Here is a 21,619-nt window from a genome sequence, read left to right on the forward strand (position 1 = left end):
TTGCACATAAAAATAGACCTTTAATTTTTCTTCTGCTACAAAGTAGGCAATCAAGGAACTGACTAGGTCTATGCATAGTTCAGATTTAAAGTATGCCAAAAGAACTTGAACTTTTTCAGTAAAACTGCTTGAGCAATGCATGGGTCAACCCCCCCCCCCCCCAAAACTGAATACCCCACTCTATACATAACAGAATTTTAAAAAAGCTCCATGCACTCTCAAGGCTATTTTGAAATTGATTTAAATACTTTATCCAACAGCTCTGCTATGGCACAAGACAGCACATAAAAAGTTTAAGGTTAATTTTTGTACGCACATATCTAAAAGCTGGTCTCAGAACAAGAGCTGTCATATCTTCTTAATTGTGAGTCTTTAGTGTGGATTCATAATAAAGTAAAGCTGTCACAGCAATAGAAGAGTTGTCCTGCATATAAAAAAAGACTGATGTCCTGAATGCAGTTTATTTTTATAAAAAGCAAAATCCTCACACATTTACATTTGGTTTTTATCAGAGCAGCTCACTAATTTGTACAGTACACTTTCCAATAACATACAACGTAAACTACCAAAAGGATGCTCAAGTACTACAACAACAGGTGCAAAAGAAAGTCCTAGGGTAAGAAAGCCCACTGCTATTTGGGAGAGTCACAACAAAAACAAACATCAGAATGCAGTTTTGGTGAAGTCAGTTAAGTCTCAAGGCTGTAATAAAGGCTCTTTTTTAACGTTAGCCCTTAGGTTCTTAACCATTCAAGTTAAGATCTCCTGATAAAGCACTAGGTAGTTTGGCATTGATGGAGAAGCTCTTTACATGCTACTGTTAAAGAAATAGAAAACAGACTTACAAGCACTTCCTTCACCTGAATGATCTGATCTTCCATGAATCCAGTCATTCTAGGTTTAAACAAATCCATCTAAAGCAGTAAATTTTAGACTTCAAATTGCACTGTTAACTGTTTCAGAAGAAACTAATATCCACAAAAAAACAGAAAATAATTACCAACTGGCCAAATTACACAAATTTGATGCACAAAGCCACTTATTTTAAAACTCTGTCCCTCAACAACTTCTTCAGTGTATCATAGCTGTTACGTCAAAACAGAGTTCTTTAGTCCCATCTGCATAATCCTATGTTTGGATGGGAAGAATGATAATAAACCAATTTAACAGGTCTAATATTTTAGGACTTCCTGATACATCTTTCACTTGCAGAATTTTTGCATAATGTTTTAAGAAGGGGCTCATTATACTATATGAACACAGGACTTGCGCATGCTAGTGTGATTTACATTTAGTTGCTGAGTAAAGTACGTTGCTATCACTTATTTATGCAGGATTTAAAGGAACAGTAAACGTGCATAAAAACAATGACTATTATCTGCACAAGTATGCAGGACTTTTTTTCTCCCAAGTGAAATGTTTACAACCAAATTTACCATATTAAGCACTGAACAAAATTGTTGTATTTGCACTATGATCCTTAAATAAATGCAGTTATGAGGGGACCTGAGTATGGAACTGATCCATGGAAGCTATGTATATGGAAACCAGCGAGAACTGCTCACGTGTAACAGACCAATATTCAGATCCAGACTGTTCACAATGACATTTAAATTGAAATTACTGCATCTAACTCTGTAAAAGAAGTACAAGGTCAACTCATTTTATCAGTTGATATGACACTGGTATTCAGGTCACTGTAGGTTTTTGGATACCTATATTGTATTTACTCAAACCCAAGTAATGCACTCCAGGGAGGCATAAGAAACCCCACTGAAGTCACTGAACAATTGCTGTTTGCAATTGCCTTTCCCCCCCATTTTCATCTTTTATTATCATTTCAAAGGAACCACAAACTGCTGCATATCAGGACAGACCAGGTACCAAAAAAATCTTCTGTTTTACATGCCAGCCTAATTTGCTAGTCAAAAAGGGAGAATGTATCTGCTGCTGTCAACTTCTGTGTAACGGATACCATGCCTGACAAACCATCACCTTTAACAGACACACAAAACACCACTATGACAAAAGGGAAAAAATCATGCACAGATATTTCAGTATTATGTGGCCAGGGTCTATAATACAGTGATGAGTCACATCAGAGCAAACTTGTGCCAAGAGTGATTAATGATTCAGGCTGACTAACTCCTTAAGTAGCCAAGCAAGCCCGTAAGAGGCAAGTAGCATATTTTCTGGAAGAAAGAATACCGAGTAAGAGAATAACATGTTTTTTCCCCAACCCTGCACAAAAATCCTACGGACAAATAGAACAATACAGGGGCAAGTGCTTTAAAATGCAATTTTCCAGCCAATATATCAACATTGGTGGGAATTCTGTGAAGAAAGGAGTTTTAAGAACATGACTTACCTGAAGCATAAACTTCTGATATAAAAAAAATGTACACTATATACTAACACTACTTTTTGGATACTTTTCTGTTTTAAAAGTTTCCAGCGTATTAACTTGTCTTATTCTGTTTAGGGCTGAGGCTGTTCAGCAAGGTCATGTAATTTGAGACTGCTGAAATACTTCAGCAATCCTTTGGTCCCAGCAGCTGTAAAACAGCCAAGTTAAAAGAACCTTCCCTACAAAAAAGTAAAAATAAGAGCGAGGAGGGGATCCATCACCAGGGAAGTGTCTTCTAAATATCATCTGCTACGCACCAGAAAAGGCAAATTTTTGTTACAAAATACACATTTTCATACAAAAGACATCTTGCAAAACCATCAGATTGCCCCTCCCTCTGCAGATTACAATGGTAAATGGGATCAGCTGGTTGGTCTTGAGATCTTTGTTTTAATGGGAAAAAAAACAAAGGACACACAGCATCACAACAACTGGTCCTTTAAATAGCAAAGGATTATGACAGTCTTTGTTTTCACCAGTGTTTAAAAAAGCAGGAGAGAAACAGAACCAGACTCTTCATAAGCAGAAAGTGCAACAGGGTATCAGCTGCTGCATCCTCCTGAACTTCTCAATGTGCTACCAAACTGTCAATTATACAAACAGTTCAATTATGACAGTACCATAAATTGTTAAAACAATGCAAATTGTGATCAGAAAGGTCCAGTCAACTGGTTCCACTTTTTTTCCCAGTAGTTGCCCAGAAAAATGTCAAGACAATCTAAATCTATCCTTCAGCTTCCTCAATATGTCCCGATTGCTGAAGTATAGAGGTCTGTGGTATTACTGTACTTGTTCCACGAGAGATCCTGTCTTGATCTGTGTTTGTAGACAAGGAAGCCATAGAAATGGGTTGTAACAAACTGGGAGCCATGCCAGAGGAGACAGTCAGGCTGTGCGTAGTGCCCTTAAGTGTGAGATCCTGTGTGGGAAGAAGTGGCTTGAGGATGCTGACAAGACAGAAAGCAGAGCCACTTTTAGGAATGAAATTCACTTTGTTCTTGTCAGGGCAGTAGAAGGCTGGAATTTCATGCAATGCTTTTGGCCTAGAAATAAAATATACACAATAGTTTTAAAATGACATTGAACAATCAAATTCTGCCAATGGTAGGTATGCATTGCTGAACACATCACCAGAAACAAGTTTGCGTTTAAACTTGAAGTATTTCATCATTTCAGTAGCGTACTTACACTTAATAAGACACTTACACCACACAGCACATGGCAAGATGGTTTAAATTGCTTGTTTACATACACTATGAAATAAACAGCACATTCTTAGGGCAGGCTGTCTCCAAACCCAAGAAAGACACTAAATTCATGTTGCAGATCACAAACCCTGTCAATGAATTAGCATATCCAATATATAAGAAAGTATTATCAAGCACATTCTCCAGAAACTTTCACAACCCAACAAGTTCTGCCCCACAGACACTCTTGATGCAGCAGACCTTGTGACAGAAAGCTGGTATAGCTATGTTCCAAATATTGCATATCTAAGAGCTGTTCATGATCACAGGAAGGTACCCTTTTCCAGACTTTTGCCTCTGCTTGCTCACCTGACCATTGCCTGAATCTCTGTAAAATATGAGCCGGTCTTACTCAAAAACTCATTACAGAGAGTAAAATGTAGTATTCCCATCATGGCATTCATGATCAAGTACCTATAACCCAGGAAAGATGTGTGGCACACACATTTGGATCCTGACTTGCAGTTTTGCCATCTCAGCATATAATTCAACCAACTCAGAGACATGCTTTATGAAAAAGAGAGATGGAAGGGAAATTGTGGATAGCACATGAATGCCTTCCGTGCCTATCTCTAACCCTGCAATGTAAATCTACTAAGCTAGTCTAACTCAAAGACAAAACTATGTGAATCTGTTTCAAAAACTCTTCCCTGCTGGAAAATAACCATCCCTGCTGGAAAATAACCATCACACACTCATTTTTTCTTGTTGTCAGCACTGTCCTTTAGCCTATAACCCCTCCTCTCTTCCATGTGTTCTTAAGACAACCATGTGCACTTCTGTCTTCATTCTACCGGGCCAAGCAAGCCAATCTTTCAGTGTATTCTTGTAGGAAATACACTACTCTGAAAAGTAATTCTGTTCATGAAAAAGGGTACATTTCCATGTTATCTGATTCTCCAAGTGTCTATAAAATTCAGACCCATTTATTTCGTTTTTTTCCACAAATGAAAATCCTGTAAACTTCAAATAGAAATAATGTTAAAAGGCTGAGCTTTAAACAGTTACGTGTATTCCATCCATGTGTTGAATGCAAGTACCAGATGTGAGAAAGACTTTTGCATGAGACTGCAGTGTCTAAGAACTACCATAGCTAGGTAAAAATTATTCAGAAGCCTGTTTCATTCTACAGCAGAACAGTCCTACAGCTATGCAGCAAGGACATCCAAAAAGAAATGGAAACACAAGTCAAATCACAATAAAATATGTTCTTGGACCAAATGAAGACTATCTATTCTGTTGGCAGCACAGCTTAAACACTCTAAGATACTCTTAGAGTATCTAAGATACTCTAGAGTAACTGTAAGCATTTCCACATTGCTTTGGAGAAGCCAGAGACCTCTCAAAATCCATATGCAGACATCAGAGGTAGGAAACACAAAGGCAGCTATAATTTTTAAAATTATTATTTATATTAGATAGCATTATACTCTTCGTGTGATGAAATTTTTAACTGAAGGTTAAGATTCTTATATCCAAGTGACATAACTGTATAAAAACTCCACTGAAAAAAAAATAGTAAAACAAAAAAACCCAGAATATTCCCAAATGACCAAAGTCAGCTTTTTCAGAATAACTAAGGCATCAAATACTCAGGGTCAAATTCACTCCTCTGTCACTAAAACTTTTACAACTACACAGATGTAGCTGAAAAGAATATAGTCTTCAGAGTCTAGATTACTGGATGTGCCTGTCAAGCTGTGACATATATTTGCTGACGCACCTGCGTTACAGCTTCTTATTACATCTCTCTGTACCTGATTGAGTTCCTCCCCCACTATCTGCCAGGTAAGAGACAGTCTTGTCAGGTTATGCTGGTTTTAAAAGAAAGTCTCTCGAGATTTTGATTTTAACAAAAATTCCAACAATAAAATACATACATATATACCAATACATAGTCACACAAAACAGAGATCAGGCTGTTAACATGGTTTTAGCAACTGAACTAGTAATTTTGATCTGACACAAAATCAATAAACCAATAGGTAATTCTGAATGTCATTTCTTATGTAGTAAAGATCAACTTACAAGCTTTCCTCAAAGACTTTCACCTTTTCACAGCCCTCTGGAGGTTCACGCTTGAACATGTAGCTGTTGTTGGGTTTTGGTGAGGTAGCATATTTTGGCAGGGGAGAATTATTACCATTCTCTGTAAGAACAAAGCATCTCATTATTTAAACGTGTTACACTATTAAGAATAAAACCAATCTTTAAATGCCCCCCAAACTGAAACACACTTCATTACCAATGTTATAAAATTAAGAAACATTTTAATTTGCCTCGAAGTATTCATTTGCAAATAAGCTTCTTATCTCAATCCCTTTCCTCCTTTCTATTTCTCCTTATATCCTTTTCAGGCTCCTCTGCAATCTCTGTTAGAAACTGAAAGTGTCCAGAAATTAACTGCAAACCTGAATCTATGGTCCTGTGTGATCACTATCTAGCCAAAAGAAATGGGCAGAAGCAATATTCCTTAAAAACCAGAACAGGTTTATGTTGAACGATAAAGTTCTCTTAGTATATCTCAGAAGATTTCTGGTAAAAAAAAAAGACTAACTAAACCCCAAATATTTAAGCTTTTACAGGTGCATGTATGAAATCCGGAAGGTTGCCCATTTTGTCTGAGATCATAAAAAACACCCGACACAAGCAACAGGACCAGCCTACTTTGCTGTTCCATCTGTCACTGTACACCCTTGCTACTTCAATTAGCTTAGAGTACTTGAAGAATCTATTATTTAAAAACAAAACTTGTTTGGGAAGCACATTCTTCAGTCACATCAATCTAGCTTCATTACAAAGCACTAGATACGTGCGCAGGCAGTATTTGGAGCAATTTGAAAAAAACAGATCACTTGCGAAGAAGAAAGTTCTACCATTTCTCCATCGATATGGGAAACAAAACCCCTTTTCTACTATGCATTCATGCACATAGCAACAAGTTGAAGTTCAGCATTGTTGAACTTTTCAAGTTACACAGTACCTTTATCTCTGGGATCAGCAACAAGATCATCTGTAGAACATGGACTTTCTTCACTGCCTTCATTAGAGATGGTAAGAAATGAGGTTGGAGATACTGACTGGGAACGGCTGCTGTTGTTACTACCCATGTCTGCTCCACCAGGTGTTTGAGTATCAATGCTGCGAGTACTACTACTACGCTGAACCAATGGAGGTGGTGCACGGTGCCCATCTGGAATATCTTGAGCCTGTTAAAAACAAAAGGTATCAGATGGCTGCTCTTGTCTGGTTAGCAATTTCTTTAAATCCAGTAATGCTAAGGGTTTTTTGGGGTTTCCTAAAACTGTTTGAACTAGAAAATTTTATTCATTACACAAGATTTCAACAGAAAATAAAGTCAGGTTCAGAAACTAAGGACAGCAGTTTTCAAGGATTCACAGAATTGCTGAGGTTGAAGGGACCTCTTGAAATCATCTAGTCTAACACCCCTGCTCAAGCAGAGTGAGCTAGAGCAGTCTGTCCAGGACTGTGTCCAGTCAAGCTTTGAATATCTCCACAGACAGTGATTCCACAACCTCTCTAGGCAACCTGCTCCAGTTTTGAGCAGCCTTGCACATTTTAAACAAACCAACAAAAAGAGTGCATTTTTCTTGCGTTCAGATTGAATGTAATGTTTTTTAATTTATGCCCACTGCCTCTTGCCCTGTTATTGGGCACTACTGAGAAGAGTCGAGCTCCCTCCTCTTCATTCCTTCACATCAGATATTTATACACATCGATAAGACTCCCCTGAGCTTTCTCTTCTCAAGGCTGAACAGTCCCAGCTCTCAGACTCTCCTCATATGAAAGATGTATCCAGTCCCTTAATCATGTTCACAGCCTGCATTGCTGTTATTTTATTACTAAATTTACCTCTAAAAATACCTAAAAATAAAATGAAAATTGAAAATAGGCAAGTTACACCTCAACTGCAATGAGGATAGTTCATCATGGGAAAAGAAAAGAAAAACTTACTACAAAAATTCTCAAAACAGACTTTTTACCTTTTGTCTTTTCCCCTGTTTTACTGAGATTTCTTATTTTATTTGAAAACTAGTTACATCACAATAATCACAGAGGAAAAGGTTCAGATTCAAGCTTTAACTCTTTCCTTCTTTTTTATTTCCAAGAGACTTTTCAACTACCTTTATTAAAGAAAGCAAAATTAATTCCAGACAAATTTAATCCAAAAACTGTGCAAAACAAAGCTTATGACTTGCAAACCTCCAAGCAAAGCCAAAATAATTAGAGAAAGCAATCATGGTCGAAGATACATACAACAAGCTGTTCCTCTTTGTCTCCCGTCTCTTTAATTATTATCTCAATCTCCTGATTCAGTCCTTCTACACTGTTACGGAATCGTGATCCTGTTGATTTGGTAATAGGTATCACAGGAACAAGAGCACTCTTTGGGATGGGAGCCTGAAGAACCAAAGACAGTGAGACAGCTATGCAGATTTACTTACAAAACACAGCTACTATTTCTACTCAAAAGAGAACCTTTAAACAGAACACATCTATATCTCAATACCAAGGATTTATATGAAACGATAGCAACTGTGTTAAAATGGATGCCTTAAATGAAGACACAGATATCGCACATTTTGTTTCAAATCTAATTTCTAGCAGGAAAAGCCTTCAACAATCTAGTCTCAAAGCCTCCCTTGATATGGTCTGCCTCCAGCTGGACACTGTTTTACAAGTGAAAATTTAACAGTAAACATTTAAATGTAAGTAATTTTGAAGCCTTTAAAAAGATATTCACATTCCTTCTGAAGTGACCTGTACCACAATTTGACTTCCTTCACTTTGGGATTTACCACTTGTAATTTCATTAAAGTTGTATTTTAATGTAAGTCTGCTGTCACCTACAGTAACATGACACACAGAGAAGGGATATTATTCCACAAATGAAAGATTGCACTAAGCTAGAAATGAAGACCAACATAGTAACTGCATTAATTCAGAATATAAGGTTGACAAAACAATTTATTAAGACTCCCACAGAAAGAATTCCAAACCCAAATGTTAGTACATAGTTGCTTCAGAATGAAGATTAACATTTTAAAAATCCAATGTTTCAAAGTATGCATGAAAACTCTATTTTCGGAAAACATGTTACCAAAGCTTTCTAAAGGTTGCTTTGGTATACCACAACTCCAAGATTTCCCACCCTTTCCACTGGCATCATCCCCCCATTAAAAAAATCACGCCCCCAGAACATCAGAAGATTCTGCCCTAAACATCAACCCAGGCTGGTGGTGATCATGCAAGGTACTACTACAGACAATGGAATGTTTCCTGCAAACATTTAGTTCAAGAACGGTATGACACAAAGTCACAGTATAATTCCTGCATAAAAATCCTAGACACTGTGACCTAGTGTGCCATGATTGAGAACATCTCCTCCACTGATTGAAAGACGGTAGCATCCTTATCTGGTCTTCAATGCGGCTTATTTATTTATTTATTTATTTATGTAATTTTTCCTCTAAGTAACAAGACTGTGCACAGACACACCAAAACATTGTGACTTCACAGGAAATTCTCAAAAATCACACAAAATATGTCTGGCAGAAAAACTGCCTTACAAAAATTAATGTAAACAAGTGCAGATCATAATGTAGACTTATTCTTACAGTGACAAATCTCTAAGGCGGCAACACAAATTATATCGGTTTTGCTTTACTGAAACATTAGGATAGCTATAAAAAAAGACTTGCACAAGGACTACAAGAGCTTCTGTTCAGGAAATGTTTATGACTGTTTATGTCAACAAAAACTAAACATTCTCATAATGGCTCATCTTGGAAAGACTTTCAAAAGTCTTGCCTGAAGATGAAAAAAAGAAAACAGAAACCACTAGAGAAGAGCACAAAAAACTATGAGAAAGCAACACTGCTAGATCTGTTCTAAATAAGCCCTTGGATCAACAGTCCAGTAAACTAATACAGGTATATCAGCACAAGCTTAGGCACTAATAAAGACTGTTTATGCACACAGTTATTAAATATACACATTCTTAGGACAAACTGAACTTGTTAAAAAGTGGAAAGCAGAATGCAGAGCTTGTCTAAAATTTCAACAGCCATTAGCAAAACATGAGAATTCTCTATTCTTTAAATATGATTGTCTGCTACAGAAATTCTTAGAATCATGGTACTATTTGAAGATCTCAAAGTAGAAAAGTACAAGTTGCTCCAGAGTTCACTATGGTTCAATACAGCATATTTCACTTCCAAGAGAAATAATATTCTGTACATGTCTGAGGATGACTTGTTAACCCGGAATGCCAGAGGGTGGAAAGTGAAGGAGATACTGTTACAGTAGTGGAACAACCAGCCTCTAAACAAGAAACTTTATCTTAGAAATACTGTCTTCACATAGGTCTGCATGGAGCTGGCCCCTGACATGCCGGAATAGGCTACCAACCATTGACTACTCATCTGCATATTTGGGAATGCACAAAATGAAGCAAGGTGCCAAACACAGGATAAAAATTACAGTGCTCATGTAACACCACACTGTCTGAGAGTTTTGGTGAAAGACCATTAGAGTCTTCAAACTTACAGGTGTGGCATAAACTCATGAGATAAGAAATATGGGTGATAGACAAATTTAAAATGTTCACAGGCATTTTAGAAAAATGCTCTAAGCCCTTCCAATTTTTCAACAAGCAACAGAACTTTAAATAGAATCCAAGGTCTTTTGATACTTTTGCATATTAATATGAATCTATCTCGAGGTTGAATGCATCTCTAAAAATGAAATGTTCTACCTATGTAAGGTGGTAAGAATCACACACAAAAAAACCCCACTGCAAACTGCACACAGTTGGTCTCAGTATTAGTGGTTGCTTAGAATCAATCAATTGGTAAGATATTAAGGACACATGCTTCCCAGGAAAGCGAAAGAAGGGGCTTGATGGTTCATAGTCTCAAGTAGCAATATAACATCAGCTAAGTGCACTGAGGAAAAAAAGATTAAAGACCTAATCAATTTATTCTTCCATCTGGCTTCAGCTTTGGCCTCAATTCTAGTTTCTCCATTACATTAACACTGAGAATAAACAAAGATCCCACTGTTTTGACTCCTGTTTACAGATTTAGTACCATGCATTTAATTCAAAATCCAACATTCTCAGAAACATCCTGAGATCACCTGAGGAGTCTATGACCTTTCTGCAAACCCCTCTTCCTGTAAAGAGAAGCAGCAGAATGGAACATTTCTTGCATTACACATACAAAAAAAAAAAAAAGGCAAAAACCATACAATTGCTCTGGAAAGAAACGCAGTTAGAAGCAAGGACTTGATCAAGTTCCTCACCAGCTATTTCTTGATTCTGAGCAGAGGGACAACCATAGCTGAAAAGCTTATTCTATAAAGATTGCGTGGATTTCTTTCTTCAAAGAAAAATCATAGAAGAAAGAAGCATAACTGAACAACCAGTTGGAGACTTTGGTGGTAAGAACCACTGTAAAAATTCTGGTAATACTCAACAATTGTGGCAGAGCTTAAGTGTTTATTAGTAGGGAAGAAAATATCCACTGGATTGGCATCTTTCAGTTTTAACAAGAAGAGTAAGCCATTTCCAAAATGTTAAACTGAGATTACCTCGTTTCTGTGAGCAGACTACCAAGACAATTTCCTAACACATTTTCTTGGCCTTGTCAGGACTCCAACTCCAAGCTCAGAAATCTTTGTATGACCCTCTAAAGTCAACATCTGCAAGCTTCCTTCAAGTTGGGAATGTAAAAAAAGTTTCTAAATATTCTAATCACTAACTGGAAGTGTTTCCACACAGTCCTTCCCACAAATCCTGAAAGAACTGAACTGCTGCCAGAAATTCTAGTTTAGCAGTTCCCTAGAAAGGAACGAGAGAGGCTAGGAACTTTGCCCTTGGTGCCTACAATTACAGATTTTCACTCTGACTTAGAAAGCAGCCTCTAAATGCCAATAATCTAAACCCTTCACTTAACTCTTTTTGAAGCCTTCTGTAACTTCCTCCCTTCACAAGTAGCTCAACACAGCTGGCACAAAATTTACCAAGAAAAACAATGATTAGTTTTGTAACACAATGCTGGAAAAGCTACTTTGCCTTAGTTTATATTTTATAGTCTGTTTCACAAGCCCCAAAACTAATTATCTGTTGTGCAATGTTTTATTCACATACTCTAAAATTTGGCAGAATGCAAGAGACCTCCATACAAGAAGCAAAATTTCATGAGCATAATAAAGTAATTATGATGCCCCAAAATTTATATACATATTTGGGGGGGGGGGGGGGGGGGGGGGTGTTTCAGAGTAGTAGCATCACTGTTCATTTTAAAAATTAAAAACCACTAAGGTTATCCATGTTAAAATGACAATAGTTTAGCATTCAGAAACCTACAGGTTTGTAGAATACCAACATAAACCTGCTAGATGGCATGTAATTCTCCAGTGCACTGAAGGGCCTACACTAAAAGTTCCTCGCTATACTTTTTTTTTTTTTTTTTTGCTTGAAATGCCTCAATTGCCCACAAGGACAGAACAAATCTACAAACAAGTTCTACAAATTTGGATAAAATACCTCCATCAAGTATTTTGACCCACCTTTTTTTTTTTAAATGTGTCTCACCAATTTTCATAACCTCTGCAGAGGGATTGGGTCATTTATTTGCTTTACTTTCATCATTTTGGACTGTTCTGACAGCAGTCACCAAGATTAGCAGCATACTACACTAAAACCGCACTTCAGTAAAGCAGATCAAAATGTAGGAATTTTTACTAGACAGCCTGTTTCACATTCAAACTGTTCTTCTGCTGTACAGAGGAGGATGAAACAGTTTCTGCTTTGAAATTTAAAGAGTTTGAAGAAGTAATTCCCACATTGTTATGTCAAAAATTCTAATTATAAAGAAAAATCCTAAATACAATACTTCTAGTAGCACAGAATTCAAACTAATAACAAACTGAATTAGAGAGGCACTTATGTCCTGAAAATTCATGACTCCTAATTAAATCAGTTACAGCAAAGGAAACAGTTTTCATTAACCGGTATCAAAGTACAATATTTATTAAAATAATGCTAACTGCATTTCAGCAATAATTGAAAATATGATTAGATCTGCAGAAAAGCTTCACAGCAGAAGTACTTTCTCAATTCACTACAGGGACAGTTCCACAGTTTTTCAACTACACTGACTTACAAGGCATTTGTGATGGATCCGTTCTTTCTGTAACTGTTAAAAGAAATGGTGTGCGTATCATAAATATACATTCATGAGATATCAGTAGGGTGGAAAAAAAAAGTTTTCTTTTGAAAACATTACTAAAATTTTCTATTGGTTTTCTTAAAGTTACTCAAGCAAAACAGACTTGAAAAAGGATCTGTGTATCTAAAAGCCTGCCATTTTTTCCACCTGCTATCAATTGAGCTAAAAATACTACCTCTGTGAACCTGATCTCATTAACAGTCTTGGGATACAACTAAAAGTGCACACAGAACATGTAGTGGCCTAAACAATCACCATTTCTGAAGTGATCACTACTTAAAGTCTCAAGGCATGATAAATTATGGGGGGGGTGTGGGGGGGAAATCTTACAAAGGCTGAATGAAGCCATCAAGAATATAAACACTTTTAATAGAGTACATAAAAATCCCATTGAATAGCCTTTTGTCAGTTAAAATCTCTAAATCAGTTCATCATTGGATTAGACAAGTGCTATTGTCAAGGCACAAAACACGATCAGCAAAAACTACAATTTTATCTCGGTGTCATTTTATCACCGGTTTGCTCCATGCCATATTCTATATGCAAATTCATAATTGTTACAGCAATGCAGAATGAAAGAGATACTCTATGGGTTTTAGATTAAACATATCTGTCATCCTTTTGTAGAGTCTGCAGAATGCACTTTAAAAGTCCTCCTCTGCGGAAGGATTTAACTATCTGAAATTCTTTGAAAGTGGGAGTTTAAAGCCAACCCAGTCAAGTATCAATGAGATCTGGGACCCCATACACACAAGGAATTCAAAGGAAAATGATCTATTTCAGAGAATTCACCTCCAGCTACAACATATTTAGCAGTCTGTGGTATTTCCAAGTTTCCTTTCAGACAAATCACAACCTTGAAAGGAGACAAAAATAGTCTTAGTTACCTAAAATGTCCAAAAAGTGCACAGCCTTACCTGACTATGGTTAATGGCTGCATGGTTACCATGAAATGGAGACTGTCTGTCTTTATCCCGATGATGCCTACTGCTGTGTTTGCTCCTTTGCAACTGTTGACGTAATTTTGCAATCTAATAAAGGAAAAATTCACATTAGATTTCACCAGATATATTCAGGTACACACATCGTTTCATCAATTTATTCCATCACTTAGTTAACATTCTTTACTACAACAATGTTCATAATTATTGCCAGCACTAAATTAGACTCAAGTTCTTGCAGACATAATATGTCAGCTACCAGTTCTGCTGAAGCCCAAGACATACCTCTGGAGGCTTAATGAAAGAACTTGAAATACTTAAAGTTTGAAAGTAGTTTGGTCATTGCTGTATTTCCTCCTTTGATGAAATATGTCACCTGCATTTGACACCTCCATTCCCACACATTCAGATTAAAAATTTTAATAGTCCTGCCCTATTATATGAAATCAATACCAAATGAACAGCTATGTCTTATTTTTTACCAAGCCCTCAATCTGTATAATAAAACAAAGCAGTAGAATACTCATGTCTTCCTGAAAACTCACAGTAACAGCGCATACCTTTAAAAAATTTAATCCAAAGGTATCTCAAAAATAGTATTTCTGACCTCCTTGAGTTGATCATTGCTGCCCCATGATGCTGAACGTTTGTGTGAGCTTCTTTTCTTTTCTAAATATTCTTCAGCCCAGGCACTTTCTGTCTGCAGCAAGAAGATTACAGGATTAATTTTAAAAAAAGATAATTCCTACTTTCTGGCAGACTAATTTGAGACAAATTAAAAGAAAGAAGAGTGATAAGATTTACTAGATTCAGAACTGCAAGTGAAAAGCTGTCACTGACTAGAAGCCTGTCTGACAAGTAGAGTATAAAAAAGTAGAGAGAAACTACGTAATTTAAAAAAATAAACCAACCAAACAAAAGCAATACCACAAAGAAAACAACTTTCAGACCTACTCCAATATAGGAATGTGCTGGTTTCCCTTCTACATTCTTGAGCATAAAGCAGTATTAACAGCCAGTTGTACCACAAGCTGCTGTAGAACTCTGAAGAACTACTACAGTGCTGCATTTGGGGAAGATGATATATTTTATTTCCTACACAGATGCTGACCTCGTTATTTCTGATATGTTAGCAAGGGTAGCTTGGTGTAAACGTTGTGAAAGTCTGCACCAGTACAGATTCAAAATCACGTCCTTTCTCAGAAAACTAAGAAAAAGGATGTCAAGGCATATAAACATCACCATAGCTATTACAAAGTAAGGAATTAATTTTTTAATGCCTTAAAGGGCTTCAGATTTGTAGTTGTCTCAGGCTAAGCCGAAAGCAACACAGATAATTCACAGAATCATTTTATTATAGAATGATTGAGGTTGGAAGGACATTAAAGATCATCTAGTTCCATCCCACCCTGCCACGGTCAGGGACACCTTCTGCTAGATTAGGTTAACCAAAGCCTCATCCAAGCTAGTTTCACTAAACCAACAGAGGCACTAATATTTAATAAAGAAACATACTGCAGTGAAAAAGTTAAGAGAAATTCAAAGTATCATTAAGAGAAACAGTATTTTTAAGGTAACAAAATGCACAGGCAAGTCAGTGATAATACTGCATGCTTTATGGACAGTTTGTATTCCCACCTAATCATGTCCAGAATGGCCTTCAAAAGCAGTGAACTGTAAAGGCTCTAAGAAAAAGGATAGCAACATCTATCAGGAATCTCTGTGCAACCACAAGAAATACACATAGTGAAGCAGGAGGATGGATTTCTGGAAGCAACTTGCACACTGAAATAGACAGCAAATTCCTTTAAATTCACTGTTGCCACAGTGCAGTTGTTAGCATACAGCAGTGATCTAGCTAACCCATCCTTAGGAGTCATCGATATCTTACTTTCCTATACAGACAAGAACTCCGATTGCCTCAAAGCCTTCACATCTACAGTGTGCAACTGTCGTTCTTACATTTGAGATTAACAGCTTGCAAGCCACAAACTGACCTTATTTACCCCATATGTACTCAAAAACTCAGAAAGCCTTTGATGATGTGGTATTAATCCCCATTTTGCAAGGAAAATGGAGGTGTAACTGTTCCAACATACATGCTGCAACTCCCATTGGCTTCAGTTACAGATGTACATTTCATATAAATGAAACCTCCACTACCAATAGTTTTTTCATCTTCATCATTCCAAATCAAAACATAAGCAGGACAAATCTGTAAAACAAAGTTTATAGGGTTGCTCTGAAATTCCTATTTCATAGCAAAATTAGAATCCATTAGAATATGGTTTTCCAGAAAAGCACTCCCTTATCTCCATCATAAAATAGAAAGATTGATAACCCCCATCCCCAAGTACCAATTTTTGTCTAGTTGATTCTCAAATGTCAGTCTGGAGTCTCATCCTATCCTCTAGCTCCTGGAAGAGTAAATTTCGGCCACTAATTCTAACTTCTCAACTCAGCACAACCATAGCACTTGTCTACAGGAATCTCATTAACATTCTAAGCTGCCTTTGCATTTAATTTACATTCAAGATTTTGACCTTAGATTCAAGACCTATTTCATAAATTAGTACCTGATTCATTTTAAAGGTTTAAAGGCTGTTTTGATAATCATCCTCAAAACAAATAGTTAGAAATCTTTTTAGAACAAGAGTAGGTATAATACATTAAATTATAGGAAGCCTTTACATCAAGGCAGACATCTAATACTATTTTAGCAAGTCTCTTCCTACTTATTCCCCATATTTTGTTTTTAATACTTATTTTCAAGAAACACAGACCAAATAACCAATAGACAAAGAGGGATTTCTATTTCTCTAGGTTCTTAAAGTACTACTATTTGTTTATTAGTTGTTAATTCACAACATCCTTCTGCCTGTTCTAGAATAACAAAGATGAATTATTTTAAGGCTGAATTTATCACAGATAGAACACTTGAGAAAAAAAGTCTTAGAGGCAAAAACTTTGCAGTTGAAATGAATTATTCTTTAAGAATTAAAAAAACACAAAGCAATTGCCTCATTTTAACTTGTATTTTGCTAGAGCTGTATTTCAAATAACCACAGGCAAAGACAAACAGGTTTGAATCAAAGAGAGAAAGACACAAGGTTTCAAACAACCATTTTAGCAGCACTTAAAACAGTATCTGCATGTAAGAATTCTAGCCAAACCCTAGGATGCGTAATACCAACCTTATTCATCATCCAGTAAACGTTATGCATGTACATAACTCAGCCTGGTTTTACAGACAGATTTCATCAAAATAATCAGTTGAAGCAGGAGTCTGATACATAGTCTTTGCATGACCTGGGATCTCTTATACAGGTCTCAGCTATGACCTATAGGCATCTCTATAAAGGCCTGCAACTTTAAGTGTGTCACTAATTGCTGTCTCTGCCCAGTCTGCTTCCTGAATAACTCTACTCCCTATGCCATAAATCCACAGGATCAAGATATTCTGCTTTACTCATCTTGAAAATCTTTTATATCTTAATAATTACAATTCCTGTTCCCTAAATTTTTGAAATCTGAATGCATCTATTTCACATCAGATTTTATAAAATCTGAAATTACACACTGGAGCCAGAATATCTTGCAAGTGAAACTTCATCCAAACACCACATCTGCAGAAATGCTGAAAAATACAAATGGAGAGCCTATACTATCATGGAAAACTATTGTATTTAAACTTGTCCCTAGCTCAAATGGTTGCTCTCAAACACACAAGACATACTAAAAGCAACAATGTCTCATCAGTGTCATATCAACACAAGCTTTGGATGTACAGATGTACGTCTGCATCCCAAAGTTTTCTACTGGTTTGATAAATTTTAAATTGCAAACAGATCATTCTGTTTCTCTCAGCAGTATACTAACATCAGTCACCATAAGATACACTCGTTCTGCAGAAATATCCAATGCCCTTTACAGTCTTCCCATTAATCTTTGCAAACAGTATGTTTCCCCTTATACATGAAAGCCCCACTACCAAAGCAGCTAGATGTGTCAGAACTGGAAGAAAAAGGCAAAAGAAAAATGCATGCCAAAAAGGATGATCTCTAACCTAGCTGGAAAATACACAGATTATAAAAGCCTAATCATAACTCATATTAAATTGAAATTAATCTGTCAGATCAGCTGAAAATAGAAAATACTTTGGCAGTAGTATGGAAATATAATTTGGAATAAGTACTATATCCTAATAAATCAAATATGAAAATACATAGCTAAGGCACCCACAGTGGTTTCGTTCTGCCCTTTACTGATGCCTTTTAATAGCTAAGCATGAACAGTAACTCCTCGTATATCATACACCTTCATTCATCCTTCTCTTATTACTATGATTTGTTTACCTTTTTCACCCTATCTTCTAAACACTCTTCAGACTCATTTTCCTGCATAGAAAACTTGTTCCTCAGCTCTCCTTTCCTCAACAGTTTCTATATCTACCTTACCCACACAGGCATATTCCCTCAACACCTTTTCTACTGATCTGCTTTTTGAATTGTGGTCCTTTCTGCAAATTGTTGTAGATCTTAAGGTGGCCATACAGTAACAATCAACACTGCAGTCATCTTCTGATCAACATCCTATACATTTGAGTAGACAGTACACTGAAACACAGCTGGCCACATTTTCATTACTGTTGCCAAACCTAACCCAGGTTCAAACTCAAGTCTGTCCCACATGCTCATCCAATTGCATTTTGCCTATGCTCTTTGGAATTGGTGGAGACCTGGTGTTGAAACCATGCTCTAGGAATACGGGTTTAAAATCCAACATGTTCGGCTCTTTCACTCTACAAGTTAGCAAAACTCACTGACAGACTACATCTGCAGAAGGAGAAATTAAACACTGGGATATTTTATGGAAAAATCCATGTTGAATCACTTCCATATACAGTAGAATACCATTTAACAACAGCATCCCTTAAGGGGAATAATGAAACAACTGTCCCAGTAAGCGTGTAACTCCTGTAACGCCAGCTGCATTCTACTGTTTGTTGGTTCTGTTGTTACAGATGGCACAAGACTGAACCATTAAAAGCTTGTGAAATTTTGCCAAGTTGAAGTTTATTGGCAAATCATGTACTTTTTTAACACTTTCCAGAGGAGCTAAATTTGAACATTATTCACAGTTCAATGAGGCACCTCTTCAATGTATGTAATTCTATACTGGGTGCATAGATCCCAGGTGAACAGTAAAGGCTGTTTACAGAGGATGAACAGCCTATCATAGGAAAGGCTACAATAACTTCTACACAGGCACTACAGAAGCTTTTTTATTCAGTTTTAACACAGACACACATATAAGGATTCACTAAGTTCTCCTGTATAAATTTAAACTCAATAGTACTTAAGACCAGTGCAATCTAGCGTACTGCACACTGGAAGAACAATGAGAAAACAGATGTGCAATACACTACTATTTTTCTGAGGCAGGAATAAAGTGGAACTCTTAACAGACACTACAGTTCATGGCCTCTTCTTAGAGTAGAATGCAAATAATTCACATACATAATAACAAAAGTAGGATTCCTGCAATTTGAAAGTGAATAGGAACTGGCAAGCAAGAAAGCAAAAGTGAATGTTTTCAAGGGAAAAGTTTCTTACATGTAAGCACTGTCTTCACATTTAAATACTCTGAAGACAAAAATCTGTCCTACCTGTGTGGCTTTGTCTCTCATACATGGAGCGACTTGTCCATGATTATCACGAGGCCACTGTCCAGCAAGGTATGGAGCAGCAAGCGTATCCAATGAGGAAGTCCGGCGAATAATACTGGAAGGGCTTGATGAAGGTGGCCTTGATTTGTCAGCTAGAATAAGAACACTTGATTAGAAAGACAGATAGCTTAATTATTTTAATTGCTTGCAGAAATCATATCAAATCGGAACTAACAGGTTATTAACTATACAAGGTACTTTTAATATAGGAATTAAGTTTTCCAGTCTCTATTCTGTTTCAATAAGCAATGAAATATGTTTTTATGGTTTCACCTAGAATAATTCAAGGGACACTATAAACTGACATGTTTTATTCACCACCCAGTATATAATATGATAGATTCATAAACAGTTATGTCTAACCCTTAGGATCTGGGAGTCAACTTCAGTAAGATAATGATTTACATTTTACAGGATAATCAAGACATTGCCTCCCTTTACATGCTACTTGGTAACTATATTCATATTTACCTGACACCACACCTTCTGTAACACTTCATTTTTAGTGTTTACATTGATATCACTTTTCAGAACAGTTTAGATACTAACAGGAACCCTAACTGAAAAAGATTAAATATAACAAGCACAGGAAGTAACATGAGATGAAAGAATATGCTTAAAAACAAAAATCTGCACCTATCCCATCTGTCAATGATACTACAAAGTGGCAGTAAAAGACTACGATGCAAGTTAATAAGTGTAATCACTATGAAGAAAGTTTCCTCAAAACAACAACTGAGGTTTGCTAAATTAAAGAGAACAACAGGCAGGAAAGACCCAGGGTTTAGATATACAGATATGCTCACACATTATTTCTTACTAGCTATTTTAGATGTGAAATGCAAATCCAGATATCACAATGATCCAAGCTCACTATCAATTCAGCTACTCCCCACAGAATTATACCTGAAAGAATCATGTATTAATCTTACCTATAACGAATACAAAGGCCTAAAACAAATGGCTAGAACACAGCAAACAAGATACAGAGATCAGATGGAAGCTTTAAAAGGGCACTGGAAAAACTCAGTCATATGTCCTTCCTGACTGTGCTTCAGGATGAATCCTATACTAAAAGTATAAGTAACATAACAATTTGTATTCTACATAAACTTATTTATAGGCAAAAGAAGTTGTGCCTGATTAGTGTCTGACTCTTAGTCCAAAAATAGAAACACTACCATCAGAAGTACAGAATTCAATTTCTAAGCCCTTTCCATCTCCTAAAGATACATAAATACTAATAAAACCTGTCAGGTATAGATTTCAGTGGTGTAGACAACACCTTAGTCTCATAGAACAACAGTCTTTCCAATGTAAGTCTAGTGACATTCTATACTAAATACCCGCATGCACATCTTGCATTAGAAGTGTATACATTAATAGTGTGGAAAACATTTCAATTCAGCTATAAAGAAATAATTATTAGCACTATAATCAACCACATTCACATAAAGCAATCCAAAAACCTCATCTCACTTATTATTTCTACTAGTACCAACTATGGTAAAATGTTACTACAGAGCTCACAGCAGATCTGCTCTCAGGAAGAAGCAGCAAAGTTAAATTTTGGAGTTACCATGCACTTAAGACCCCTGCATCAAAGAAATTCTCTGGCTACTACCACCACTATACAGCACACTAAAAGGTCTGTTTGTACCAGAAGATTTCAAAACAATTTCTTTTGTCTGTACCATGGGAGAATGTGGCATGCAAGGTGTCGTTCCTTAAAAAGTACACTTGCTGCCAAAGTTATATCAAATATGTTATTTGTCTCAGAAATAGCTATCATACTCTCCCTATTTATTTTTCTTCTGAATTATTCTTCTTCCTCTTCAAAAAGCTTCTCTCTTTTTACCACGGGGAAACAGAAAGAACGTGGAAAAAAAATTAAAAATCAGGAAGTGTATTGTAGTCTTCTGCAAAACCACTACAGCAGACAGCTTCAAAACTGAAGCAGCAGAAACTGTTACCCTTTCCCCTCCCCCACAAAACAACGTGGAAAGAATATTTTCCTGGGCAAACAGAGAATGAGAACT

At 36.5% G+C, this 21,619-nt stretch overlaps 1 protein-coding gene across 1 annotated transcript in view; it reads right to left on the reverse strand.

The window, feature by feature from the left end:
• Positions 1–21,619, reverse strand: part of FAM117B (family with sequence similarity 117 member B) — a 27,991-nt gene continuing 6,372 nt past the window's right edge. Inside the window, exons 2-8 of the mRNA XM_042784173.1 lie at positions 19,521–19,672; positions 14,460–14,552; positions 13,829–13,942; positions 7,933–8,076; positions 6,638–6,863; positions 5,683–5,803; positions 1–3,450 (exon numbers count right to left, since the gene is read on the reverse strand). Coding sequence (XP_042640107.1) covers positions 3,132–3,450; positions 5,683–5,803; positions 6,638–6,863; positions 7,933–8,076; positions 13,829–13,942; positions 14,460–14,552; positions 19,521–19,672 — 1,169 coding nt within the window. The 3' untranslated portion in view covers positions 1–3,131. The remainder of the gene's footprint in view (positions 3,451–5,682; positions 5,804–6,637; positions 6,864–7,932; positions 8,077–13,828; positions 13,943–14,459; positions 14,553–19,520; positions 19,673–21,619) is intronic.

The sequence above is a fragment of the Tyto alba genome, unplaced genomic scaffold (assembly GCF_018691265.1).
Source record: "Tyto alba isolate M040663 unplaced genomic scaffold, T.alba_DEE_v4.0 Super-Scaffold_7, whole genome shotgun sequence".
NCBI lineage: Eukaryota > Metazoa > Chordata > Aves > Strigiformes > Tytonidae > Tyto > Tyto alba.